Source organism: Phalacrocorax aristotelis, chromosome 19 (genome assembly GCF_949628215.1).
Source record: "Phalacrocorax aristotelis chromosome 19, bGulAri2.1, whole genome shotgun sequence".
NCBI lineage: Eukaryota > Metazoa > Chordata > Aves > Suliformes > Phalacrocoracidae > Phalacrocorax > Phalacrocorax aristotelis.
Genome location: NC_134294.1, coordinates 8,544,934 through 8,557,742, shown reverse-complemented (window position 1 = coordinate 8,557,742; position 12,809 = coordinate 8,544,934). Strand labels below are relative to the sequence as shown.

At 47.5% G+C, this 12,809-nt stretch overlaps 1 protein-coding gene across 3 annotated transcripts in view; it reads right to left on the bottom strand.

Moving 5' to 3' along the window:
- The window catches only part of PRDM16 (PR/SET domain 16), a 350,029-nt gene that overhangs the window by 36,595 nt on the left and 300,625 nt on the right, over positions 1–12,809 (bottom strand). For all 3 annotated transcript variants that reach the window (XM_075114016.1, XM_075114019.1, XM_075114017.1), the window contains exon 5: positions 6,979–7,081. In XM_075114016.1, coding sequence (XP_074970117.1) covers positions 6,979–7,081 — 103 coding nt within the window. The remainder of the gene's footprint in view (positions 1–6,978; positions 7,082–12,809) is intronic.

Here is a 12,809-nt window from a genome sequence, read left to right as displayed (position 1 = left end):
TGTGCCAGCAGACTGCTTTCACTTTAAGCATTAAGAAAAAAACATTAAAAAAAAAAAAAAATCACACAACCAGGAGAGATCTTGTTTCCTTTGTGTCCCGGCCTCCGCTGAGACAGAGCCACCTACAAGCATTAGCCGCCACACAAAACACTGGAGCTGTTCTGGAGTATTTCGTTTGGCTGCAGTGAGGCTTTCTGAAAATACAAATGAGCTCTTCCTCAAACGGGGAAAAAGGAACAAACCACACTCATAGCGACAGGCACTGGGAAAAGCAAATCGCCACAGCCCAAACCTGGAGACGCTCCTTTCTAAGAAAATGTCTTTCTCACGTTATCCTCTTACCTTGTCCCGCACAACTGCGGAAGCACCGTGCCCCATCAGACCCGAGGAGTTCAAACCCAGAGTACCATGGAAGAAAGTAAAGGGAACCAAATTCCTTGTTGTTGTGCTGTTTTGGTTTTGGGTTGGTTTTTTTTGTTTGTTTAAAAAAAAAAAAGCTCTAATGCACATAATAAATTATTGTAGTCAAGGTCAAACAAATTAAAAAGAGGGCAGCTATTATTAAGTTTACAAGGCAGCATCCTGACCATAGTGCCAAGCCAAACAATCAGCTCAGAGCTGTAAATTTTCCAGAACGACCTCTGCGAGGGAGTCAGGATAGCTCCGGGTTTCTCCACCCAGCAGTCAGCTTGAAACAGAAGCTTCCCAGCCACCGCTTAGTCACTGGTGCCACATTTCCCTGTCCTCCTCTACTCTCTTCCTCTGGACTCCGGGGCTCTGCTTCATATTAAGTTTTATTCTCTTTTTCTGATAACTTTACTTTCAAAAGGAAAGCTTGTGGTAAAATGCATTAGCTCAGAGGGAAAAGTGGAAATATTTCGAGGAGATGCAGCCAAAAGGCAACATTGCGATGGAGCTGATCCAGCCCCGAGCGCTGCTGCTCTGGGGGGGCGGCGGGGTGAGACGCGGGCGGCACTCGCGCCCTCGAGGCCGCTTCTCTGCCCCGAGCCGTTTCAAAATCTGCAACCTTGCAGCAAACCCGTGGTTTAAAGTCCCCCACATACTCGTCTGCCCGAAGCTTTGCACAGTTACAACCACTTAGGCTGTGCTTTAGGACCTGAAATTGTGTTTTATATGAATCAGGGTTAAAAAGTGTGACACGAGCACAAACACAGGCAGTGTCACACCCAGAGACCACCGCTTCCCCGCTTGCACTCGGGCAATAATCTCCTTTCTCCGTTTCTCTCAATACAGCATATTTAAACTCAGGCTGTGGTTTTCGACCCGTGCCCCTGCACGCCGGGGAGTCTGTGACTTGCTTCTGTGGTGACTAAGAAAGACAAGATCCCATAAGCTGCTACAGCAAGCTATGTAGGCAGATGAAACCCAAGGTGGTCCACACCTACACGGAAAGTATCAACATGCCCACAAACTGGAAAAAGTCAAACACAGCTCAAAAAGAAAATATCACTGAGACACAACCAGCGAAGCATTGCTATTATCCAAGCAGCATGTCTAGCGGTACTATACAAGGAATGAGTAAGATAGGGAGATGGCATAGGATTCCCTGAGCTGCAGAAGAGAGGGGATGTGAAATGAAATAAAATCCAGCAGGTCAACATTTCCCTTTGGGTGGGGGGGAAGGGGATTTTGACTAAAAAAGGAGAACTAAGGGAAGAAAATAACTATATATTTCCCACCTCAGCTAGGGCTGACAGATCGTATACTCTGACACCGCTGTCGGCAGCCTCACAGTGAGGCGGATCAGGCCCTGCTCTGCTCCTTACAGAAACTCTGTTCACCAGCATTTGGCAGAACAGTGCCAGTGGGCGTCTCATGCGTTTCATGTCCCTGGGGAGGGAAACCTGGAAATCAGGATATGAAAACCTACCCAGCGGTATCAGGAGACTGTGGATAACCTACCATTAAAATAATCCAAACTACTTTTTATGATGGGGGAACAAAACAAAATAAATAATTGAAGCGTCACGATATGTCTTGTAACAACAGCGTGAAGCATGCGGTATTAACTAGCAAAATTTAGGATTTCAGCTACACATTTCTGGACCGAAAACACTCTTAGCGTGAAGGCAGCAAGTGAGGGGGCGCAAGGGCTGCGATTAGGTGTGTGGCACCTTTTCATCCATAACTCGGGTGAGAAGAGACAAGCCTGACAGCACCAAGCGTCCCGAATGCAAGCAGAGCACGGGCTGAGGCGATAATCTCATCGTGCCACCTCTCCTCGGCACTAATGAACTCACGTGTGCTCTGACACACCCCGAAACAAGCGTTCATCTGCTGCAGCGTTCCGTCTCCTCGCCTCAGACATCAAGCTGTACCCAGAAGCGTCACCGGCACTAATAACCATGACCTCACTCTGTTTTTGACTCCGAGACGTCTGAGGGAGAGCCGTTCCTTTGGCTCGCGCAGCCCGCCGAACTGCGCAGTAACAGGATCAATCCCGCAGCAACCCCAGGTAACGGGGCCCGCTCCGGCGAGGTGTTCTCTGCCTCAGAATCCACCCGCACATCAAACGTCTCCCCCCTTTGCTCTTCGTAAATGCAGTGATGGCTCAGCGCGAGAAGGCTTTTTTTCACCTCTTGAGAAGCCCCTACGAAACGCCCAGCATCTCAAGCTCAGGCTGGCAATACCCAGCCCTGGAAGCTTGGAATGCAGGAAACAGATTTTTTTATTTTTCCTTTTTTTTGACTTCAGAGAAAATGCATCAAATTACCTTCTGCAAATCCATACTAAATTCTTCCTACTCGACTTTGAGATTTACATGATTAATTGTATCTTATTTCACCCAAACTATCCTCCAGGAACCAGAAATCCACTTCGAGTTTGGAAAACTACCCATGGAGAATAATTTGCTATATACCTGGCTAAAGAGGGCCGACTCGCAGGCACCCCCTCCCACAGAATGCAACCTGATATAGCACTACCTGTTGTCATCAATGAGAATAACATTATTTTTGTCCTTTCTATGAGATTACAGAGTAGACAGACAGATGAAATACATTAATAGCCTCACTAATAACTGTTAGAGAAGAGCTTTTGCTTCTAATTCTCCTCCTCCTTTGTCAGCAGCGTTACAGGTCTCGCACGAGTCCCACACAGTATAAGATGAAGCTCAGTCGGTAGGAGCTGGCGTAGCTACATCTACACACGCCGAGGAGCTGCCCCATCAGGCTTTTATTAGGAAATGGAAGCAACAAGACAGCTCAGCTGAGACGTGCATTTTTTGCTTTTGCATTTGCATACTTTCAGAGCTACGCAGCTTTTACAGATCTAGCCCTTGCACGTCACTAGATAGAAAAAAACCCTGTCTATTTTGTATCGGCTCATGCTGCAGTAACAACAACATTCCTCTTCTATCATCGAACGCAACAGATTTTTCATACGTAGGAAAGACGGACGATAAGAAAAGAAATGCATGTGCTTCAGAATATTTGAGTTTGGAAAAAGAAATTTCTGTTGAAAAGAAGAATTAGAGAACAGACAAAAATATGATTAAAAGCCTCGTAGTCACACGTCGTAGATGTTGCCAGTGGTTGCAAATATTATTTTGATGCTCAGACAGGTTAAACAGAGGAAGGACAGGGGCTGGTAGAGTAGCAGGTTACATCGCATCGATATCCAACAGCCCCATTCCTGAACTTCAGACGATCAGAGCTCAGACTCCTCAGTCAATAGCGCTGCAGGGAACGGAACTGACCTGAGCACCAAGGGCCAGACCAGCACCCCGCAAAAATGAAGCCGAAGTAACAAAGGAGGCTCAGGACTGAGCTAAGGAGACCTGGCATCTATTTTGTGTCTTTACTTCAGACAACCAGTTTGTAGACTTCAGGTTCGTTAAAGTTTTTCTTGTTCCTTCTTTAAGAACCAAAAATAAAAATACTGCCCTCCAAAACAAGTCCTCATTAAAGTTTTCTGCTTTCTTTAAGCGCCGCAAGTGAAAATACTGCCCTTCAAAAAAGGCTTCTACTTCAGTACCTTACAGGGAGAAGGGGATAAAAAGAAAAGAAAAACCCAGTTACAAAACAATTGCCGCCTGTTCTCTATGTCTTGTTTGTCAAATCTATGGTTATATGTGTCTATCTTAAGTTCCATCAGTAACGCTCAGGACAAAGCAGGAATGTAACAGAAAAATAAATCAGTGCCTAATAGCTTTCAGAGAAACCAAGGGGAACACAATTATGTGGCATCTACATGCTAATCTACCAGACTTGAATCTCAAAGGAGTTCAAGTGCCCTACTCAAAATTCCTGCAGTGATAAGGGGTCTGCTGTGTTTGGCTGGGGTTTGGATAAAAGATTTTTATGATAATTATCTTTGTGTGGAACAATTTTGCATTTTCTTTCTTGTTAATTCAGAATCGAAATGGGGGTGCGAGGCAGCAGGAAGATAGCATTACTGAAAGTAAAAAGTATTAAGAAGTCAAATATTTAATGTTGGTCTATTATAATTTGACAGCAATTATGTGGCAAAAGCACTAGATGTTACCGGGAAGATACAGATAAATGTTACGTAATGACAAAGATGGAGAACAAGGAGCACTTTTTGGTTGTTCAAATAAAAGCTTATTAGAAACAGAAATGCAAAACAGTGGTGAGTTTTCTTTCTGATTCCTTCCTGACATCAAAAAAAAAAAAACAAGCTATGTGTTACTGCATCATTGCGAATACAGAAATTATTCATCTCTGCGTGTTGGTCTCAAGAAAATGATTAACTTTGGGGGGGGGGGGAGAACACTGAAAAAATAACCCCAAACCTCAGTGAGAGAGCAGCTACCAGACTGCCTGTTCATCCCCTTCACCCGCAGACCTTCAGCAGAAGGGCTTTCGGCAGCACTAATCCTCAAACGATCCACTTTCTCAGGAATATTGCAAACTAACTGTGCATATCGTACGTACGCTCTTAAAGAGTTGCACTGCAAGTTTGAATCTGAAAATTATATTCGTATACCGGCAAAAGCAAATAAATGTGTTGTGGGATGCCCAGCTGAGACAACTCAAATTTCAGCCATGAATTATGTGGAGCAGTATTTCCAACTAATACTTTAAAAAAAGGCTGGTAGGTGAGAACATATTTATAGAAATTAGTCATCAGATAATAGCGTGAGATCTGCAACAAACACGCTCTACGCTCAGTGAATGCGCAGAAAAAGACATAACGAATATGCCCTAATAATCTCTTCACTTGAGAAAATTCACGAACGCTGTTCTCTAACGTTCTCCGTCACCAAGTGTCAGGGAAACTACGACCCCTATAAAACAGAGCAGAACTTTGCAAGTCCAGGCTGATTTTCACTCCGTTGCAGCAGCACGACGTACTCCACGTGAGGTCAGGTTTCTGCAACGCTCTGTCATGACAGGGTTTTGTACTCGTCTCGGGGAAAGATCTGGACTTGCAAACCACCCTTTTCAAATAAGAATCTGTACAATTTTGGATTACTCTAGATACGTCTGTGCTGTCGCCTTGTTTTTATAATATTTTGGGGAACGGTGCAGCACATCTCTCCTAGTTTTCCGAAGGGGTCGCTTCCACTGCGCGGCGGTTGGACTGACAGGCTCTGCCACTTGCAGGGGACGGAGTGGGATACCGAACGCGGTGGAGGCTCAGATGAATGCTGAGAAAAGCACTCTACCAAGGGGGGGGGGGGGGAAATCCTGGCGACACCCTCAGATTGCCAGAATATTTCAGGCCGCGTGTCCTGCTAACCTGCTCTCCTGTCGCTGACAAGAGCCAGCAGCAGCTACTGCAGAGAAGCATGCGAGGATCCTGCGAAGGGCAGGTGAGCAGCAGGCTGGCCCCGGGGGAGGACGCCTGCCCTTGCAGCAGCCGCCTCGGTGAATGAGCTCAGCCTGTGCTTCCTTCCCAAACCCCTGCATGAGATCTGTAACCGTGCTGTAGGAATTCTGGCTATCCTTACTCTGCTTCTGTTCTTTGTGAAACTAAAGCTGAACCCACAGCTTTCAACAGTCTAACAGAATGACAAGCAGAAAGCTCCACACTGCTTCTTATTGAAGAGGTAAGTACTTTATAGCCATCTTTGTGCACCACGAAAAAGGAAGCAGGACTCAGTGTCTTCTCTTTTCCTTCTCTTTTCCCATCCCTCTCTACACGTCCTCTTGAATTCCGCCTCGCACCGTTCTGGTGTAGGAAGGGAATCCAAAAACCTTAGCGCACTGCTCCTTGCCCTAGCTAACTAGGAAACACCCTCCTAGCCTGGAAAGCATCACGGTCTTTCAGATAGCCCGTGTGACAACTGAACTTCCGTGGGTAACAGCAGGATACGTAGAGGAAAATGGTTATGCTAACACTCAAAGAAGTGAATAAGGCTTAGTCCTTCAGGTTGCTCCACTGCAATACACGGTTAAGGAAACTTCTCCCTCTGGGAGCCTGTCTGAGCTACGCTCCTTGTCCTGCAACACCCACTCGCTGCAAGGCAGGAGAGACACGGCAGTTACAAAAACGTGACCTTTCTTTTAAAAATAATCTTTCTTTTGGCCTTCACTGCATCATTTCAGGGTTTCAGAGGCATCTATACTCTAGCAATAATAATTCCAGTGAGGACTCTTCCATCCTCTGCCTGCATCCCCCTTTTCCCTGTAATCTAAAGACCAGGGGTTTGCAAGGCTCGGAATGGTTCGGCCCATTTTTATTACACCCAAAGAAACACGGTGACCCTGGGAATTAAAAAGGCACCTCCAATCATATTCAAAAGCACAACATTCCTCAAAGAGAAGAAGCAAATTAATCTGTTGCATGCCTTGAGGTTAATAAGATTTTGCTTGCTATCAATGGCTAGGACAGCTACTCTCACCAGAGAAAGAGTGAAAATAAGCATAAAATATTAACAGTTACAGAAGGGGCAGGTTTTTGTCCCAGTTCAGCACTAACCGAGGTTCTCAACATTCCCAGTTTGCTGGTGAGAGGTGTGAAAAGGTCCTATCTAGCAAAGCGAGGCCTTACCTTCCATGCTGGGCGCCATGTTCCCAAGTGAATAACCACCTTCCTTCAAATACACCAAGAGCTCTTCTCCTGGCTCAATTTCTTTAATAACTTTATAATAGATCTGGGAATCAGAAACAAAAATTGAGAGACATGTTAAATATGCAAAGACTTGCATTTTACATTTTAACCAATAACTCAAATTATTCCAGCTAACAGGGGAGGCTGTCGCTTGATTTGTGTGATAATTGCTACTGAGAGCTCTTTTTGCCTGCCTTTATTTTACTCTATGTGTGTCAGCGTTTCACGCGGCTTGGACCATAAAGTAGCGTTTACAGTAACAGCCTCTCTCCTTAAATTACACAAAATCTTCCCATTGTTCCCTGCCTCCTACAAGCTTAGCGTATCTGTTACAGCGAAGGGAAGATGGAACCGATAGAATTGATGCATTTTAAGTCTCTGCTTCTGTAAGCCGAAATTCACCTGATAATTAGAGGTCTGAATTAGCACATCTGCACGGAATTATTTTGTAGGTTCCTCTCACCTAGGGCCTGAGGACCTGACCCCTGAAGACAAGATCTGAACCATTGCAGTTCATCTCCATTCTGTGCTCCTGACTAACAGAACCTGGACCTGCTGAACGCAGCGAGTCCAGCACCGCTCGCCCACCGCGCCTTTGCCACCACCCCAAGAACAAACCCAGGAACAGCCTTCGGGCACGGGCAGACCACGCACCAGCTGGGTGCCCCACGCACGCTGCCATTTAAAGCGCGTAGAACATGATTTGAAGGACCCTTGGCCTTACACAAGTTTCCTGAACCAAAATTAATTTTCCCACTGCAAGGACACATTTCTTAGGAAATATTAGAATGAGCAAGAAACCCCCTTTACCCAAGTTGCAACAGAGCGTAACGTTGCAAGGCTTCGGCGTATTAGCATATTTTTTCGTACACACCACAGGCTTATCGCTCCCGTTCTACCCCCAGACCAGAGAGCAACCACGGCAGCGTGCCCGGTGACGCACGCGCGCAGCGGGAGTTTGTGTGACTGGCAAAGGCGAGGATCAGAACTCGTGAAATCCAAGACGCTCAGTGGCGTCCACACGTTTTCCAAGTTTGTAGAGTGGGCTGGAGCCTGTCCCCTTCTAGCAATAACACCGCGAGAATTCCACAGTTAACGGTAATTAAAGGCGTAGCTTTATTAGCACTGCCTTAGAGAGCAACGCGTGAAGTTCTTTTCCAACGTATCCCCTACAATTCACCCAGACTGATTCCCTGAGCCAGCTCGGTCTCTGCCGACCTGCTCTTTAGGGGGGAGGAAGGCGCACAGCCCTCCCACGCCTGCCGGGCTGCGTTAGCGGGGTCACCGCGACCCACGTTCCTCCCCGGAGCCTCCTTCGTGCCTCCGAGGCCCAGCAGGTGCCGGGCTCTCCCGCCCGGTCCCGCCGCGGCGATGGGGCTCCGTTCCCGCAGCCCGCGGTAGCGCCGGAGGCGGGACCACCCGTGCGCCGCACGCCCGCACCGGCGGGCAGGCGCCCCCCGGCCCCCCGCTCCGGCGGGGGAGGGCGGCCCCGCACGCACCGGGGCTCCCCGCTCTCCCCGGTAAGGACCGAGCAAAGCTTGCCCGCGGCGCGACGCCGCTCGGCGGGCGGGGCCGGGGCCGGGAGCCGGGAGCGGGGCCGGGGGCCGGACCCCCGCCGCCCCAGCAGGGGGCAGGCTGCGCCCGCCCACGGCCCCGGCCCGACCCTGCCGCTCCCCGCGGGGCAGCCCCCGCCGGGCCGGTGCCGTCCCGAAGCCCGCGGGCGCGGTTCGGGGGTGCTCCTGCAGCGGCTGCGGGGCGGGCAGGGGGTAATGGCCATCCCCAGCACAGGGCACGGCCCCTGCTATGGCAGGGCGGCCTTTAACAATCCCCTTTGGTCAGGTGAGATCAGCAGGGAGGGTCTGACCCCTCCAGCTGCCTCCCTTTATCCTCCCCTAAGCCTGCTCTACAACCCCCCAAGCACGCCGTACACCTCCCTTAAGGGTGCTCTACCCCCCCAAGCTTGCCCTACACCCCCCTAAGGGTGCTCTACACCCCCCCAAGCATGCCCTACACCTCCTCTAAGGGTGCTCTACACCTCCTCACAATTTTACCCGCAAATTAACTGAGATATCAATATCTTGTGTACAAACAGATTAACGCTGCCCCACGCAAAAGGCTGTGGGAGTTTCAAACCGGCAGCACTGACACAGTCCCAAAAGCCAGCGTTTAAGAAGAGACACGAAATCCAACTGCTTATGATTTACGAGCTGTCCCAAACTGCACAGGGACCCACCCCTGCACTCCAGAATCCTCAGCGTAATTTTCATCACGGTTTTTCACTGGTCTGAAACCAGTTCTGCCACCGAAGATGCCCTCATCCTCACCCGCACGTCACCTGGCCGATACGCAATCGGAAGAAGGGAACTCGTGCAGCTGGAAGGGCCTGAGCAGCTCGCTGCGCAGTGCCCTGAGAGCCTCAGCTGAAAAATACGAGCAGTGCAAAATGGACAGCAAGATACATCCGTATGGACAGATGGAAGGAGGTGAATGTATTTCTGAAAGATTGCGCTTAGCTGTTCCACGCGGATCCGTTAGTTAGTTTGTATGGATTCCGCTGCAAACCACGAGTGGTATAAATTTCTCCTTTTTCTCTTTTTTTTTTTTTTCATTTGCACTTCAACTCTCTCTACTGCCTGCTTGTTCAACAAGAAAAGCCTTTCCCGGGACCAAACCACACGGAGTTTAATGGCAAACCTGCGCGAAAACCAACAGACAGACTAAGCGTAAGCACAGAGCTTAGGGCTGCACTCGGTAAAACAGAACTCGTGATGTGCCATCACTTGCAGCTTGCTAAGAGAAAAAAGAAAAGCACTCAAAATAGCTATTGACGGACGTTTCTCGTTCAGCTAGCAAGCCAAAACCAAACGAGCACTAAAATACAAACCACAGTCTAAAAGGTACACCTCGTGCATAGATACACTCACAAATCTTACACTGGGAAAACCCTTCAGAATGACGACACCGAACGGCAACGCTGCCGCCGACCCTCCTCCCTAACGCCCTACCTCTCCTGTTTGTCCTGAGCACGGTAGCTTCTTGCAGACAAAAAACACGTCTCTTGCAGTCGTTCAAGAAACGTAGTACGAGGTTCATTCATGATTAGGGAAAAGTTGGATTCTGCTGGAGTCACATTAACTTCATCAAACATTTCATTATAATAATTAACTTCGCGCAATCATGCTACTGATGGTCTGAATTTATTAAAACTACTACAGTGTTTCCTTTTTTATGTGGTGTGCGCTGAAAAAGATCAGGTTTACTAATCCGTCTGAACATTTACATTGATAAATAATCTGTGTTCATAATACCTATTAAAAATCCGCACGTTATCATTTCTTATTTCTCGCAACAAAAGGACACCTCCTAATTACTAGTCGGTTTTATTTAAGACGACACAGTTAATATAACTAGGGTTTGGGGAGTGCTCTTGCAGACGATTGAAAATACTACTTTACTGATTTTTAGCAAAATTATTCTAGGCATGGGGCACTAAAGGAAGAAGAAAAAAAGGAAAGTAAAAAAAAAAAAACACAGAGGAACCCTCTCCCAGCCTGGACTTGACACACAGATCTGCTCTGTAGCTGCGCCTGTGGATGTGAACTCGGTGCAGCAGCAACCTGACTCTGGCTCTACATTTGGCAGCAAATAACCAAGCAATCTGGTCCGATTACGGAAAGTATCGATAATGCAGAGCCGCTACAGGCACTCACGTTCTGAGGCTGATCTCACTCAGAGCGGAGCACAAAGTCATGAAAGCTGCACATCTTTTCTCTGAGAAAAAGTGTTCCTGAGCCAGACGCAGCAGCGAAGCAGCGCGGTAACTGCGGGAGCGTTTCCAGCATCGAGGCAATCGATGGAGATGCAACACGTCGGGTGGGAAAGGTGCGTCGCGTATTACCTCATTATTTAGGTATCTTCCATAAGAAACAGTGCCGTTTACCTGCTGTATGGGTTATGTCTGCTATGCATCTTAGCTTCATTGCGGCAATACGTTTGTACTTTACGGAAAAAAGAGCATTAGAGAACTGAGAAACAGCTGCAGCGTTTACCTAAAGATCAAAACTCACACCCGCTAACTGCATCAGCGTGCGGCAGCGGGGATGGACAAAGGCAGCCCAAACCGAGCTGAAAAGCGCTCGCTTCACGTCTTGTCTTGCAAATAGTTAACTGTACTAGAAATCCAATGGACTAACAAGGCAAATATTTCTACCTACTGTTCCTCTAAGACAACTGTCAGACCTATACATACACACGTCTGGCTGGCTCAAGGAGGAGCGAACACGTAAAAGTTTGGCCTCGTGTATTTCTGGCCAGAACGGAGCGGCACATTTTGCTGTGTTCAGATGTTTTCCTCCTTTGGAATCGCCTTCCCTTCCCTTTGTTTCAGCTAAGCCACATTGCTTTTTATTTCCTCTTTTTAAGGCACTGTATTACATACCTCGGGATCCTGACCAGAGTCACCCAGTATGTGTGTAAAATACCTACAACATACCTCTATCACACGCACACGTGCAAGACTGCCTTATTGAACAGAGGCCCCATTTTTTCCATCACTGTAGCTCCTGTTAGTCCTTCCTTTTTCCAATACACATGACACAAACAAAAGCAGCAGCTTGCATCCTGAAAGCTCATGGCTACTGTATTTACTACCTATATTCTGTTTAATATTAGTCTCCTGAAGAACAGCTAAACTGCTGAAGTATTTGCCCCGTGAAGGCAGCGGTAGCAACATGAAAAAATAGAAGTCATGTATCGTTTTCCAGATGCATTTAGCAAATCATATCATTTTTCTACCATTCTTTTCCAGTCCTCCTTTAGAAACACAATTATCTCAGCCAGTCAAGGATGTTCTATTCTTTCCAAACACCTATCAAGGAGGAATAAATGTAAAACCTGGCTAACATTATTTTACATTTGAAAACTGGTTTCACAATTGAAAAACAGTTAATGAAATGTCTCAACTAATCTCTTTCTGAATGACAGCATTTTAATCTGCAAATTGGAAAAAACCCCAAACCACGCAGAGGTCCCGACTCTGCTGTCAGTTCCCTCACTGAAAACCCAGGAAAATTCTCAGTACATTCCTGGGAACGTTCCCGAGTCACAGGAGTGTAAAGAAGAACAGAGTGTGGTCTGGGGAAGGTGGGAGGCGCAAAGGACCATCTCCCCATGTAAACATGTTTATTTTTTTCTGAAAAGCAAATGGTTTTGATTAAAAGCTTGCCCTGGCTCTTATCAGCACAATGCTGCTTAGTTATTTCGTGGGAAATCTTTTATTGCAAGAGCTTTTCCTTTTCTTTAGGTACTGACAAACAAACCCCAAATCTTTGCCTGCCCTCCGAGCGGGAATGATAAAGCCTTTCTCCCTGCTTTCTGAGTCCCTGTTATGGATAAAAATGTGCCCTGCTAGCAACGTGAAATTAAATAAAGTTAAAACCAGCAGCATTAGGAGGTAGCACGAGGTAGGAATCAGCAGTGCTTAGTCACTCTGAAAATTTATAACATGTTTCCGGCCTTAGGAGTGACTCTCGGAAGGGCCTGAGATCCCTCCTTTCTCACCCCCGGGACGCTCAGAGCAGCAGCACCCGGCAGAATCTCCCCTGGAACGAACGGTGCAGGGGGCGGGGGCTGTTCGTGCCCAAGAAAAGGTTTGAGGCCGACACAAATTTACTTTTCTAAATCTATCTCACAGGGAAAATGAGGGGATTTGTTTTTAAAGCCCACAACGGCCCTGGCCAGAAACAGACACTTCTGCGAGGACTCCAGCGCGA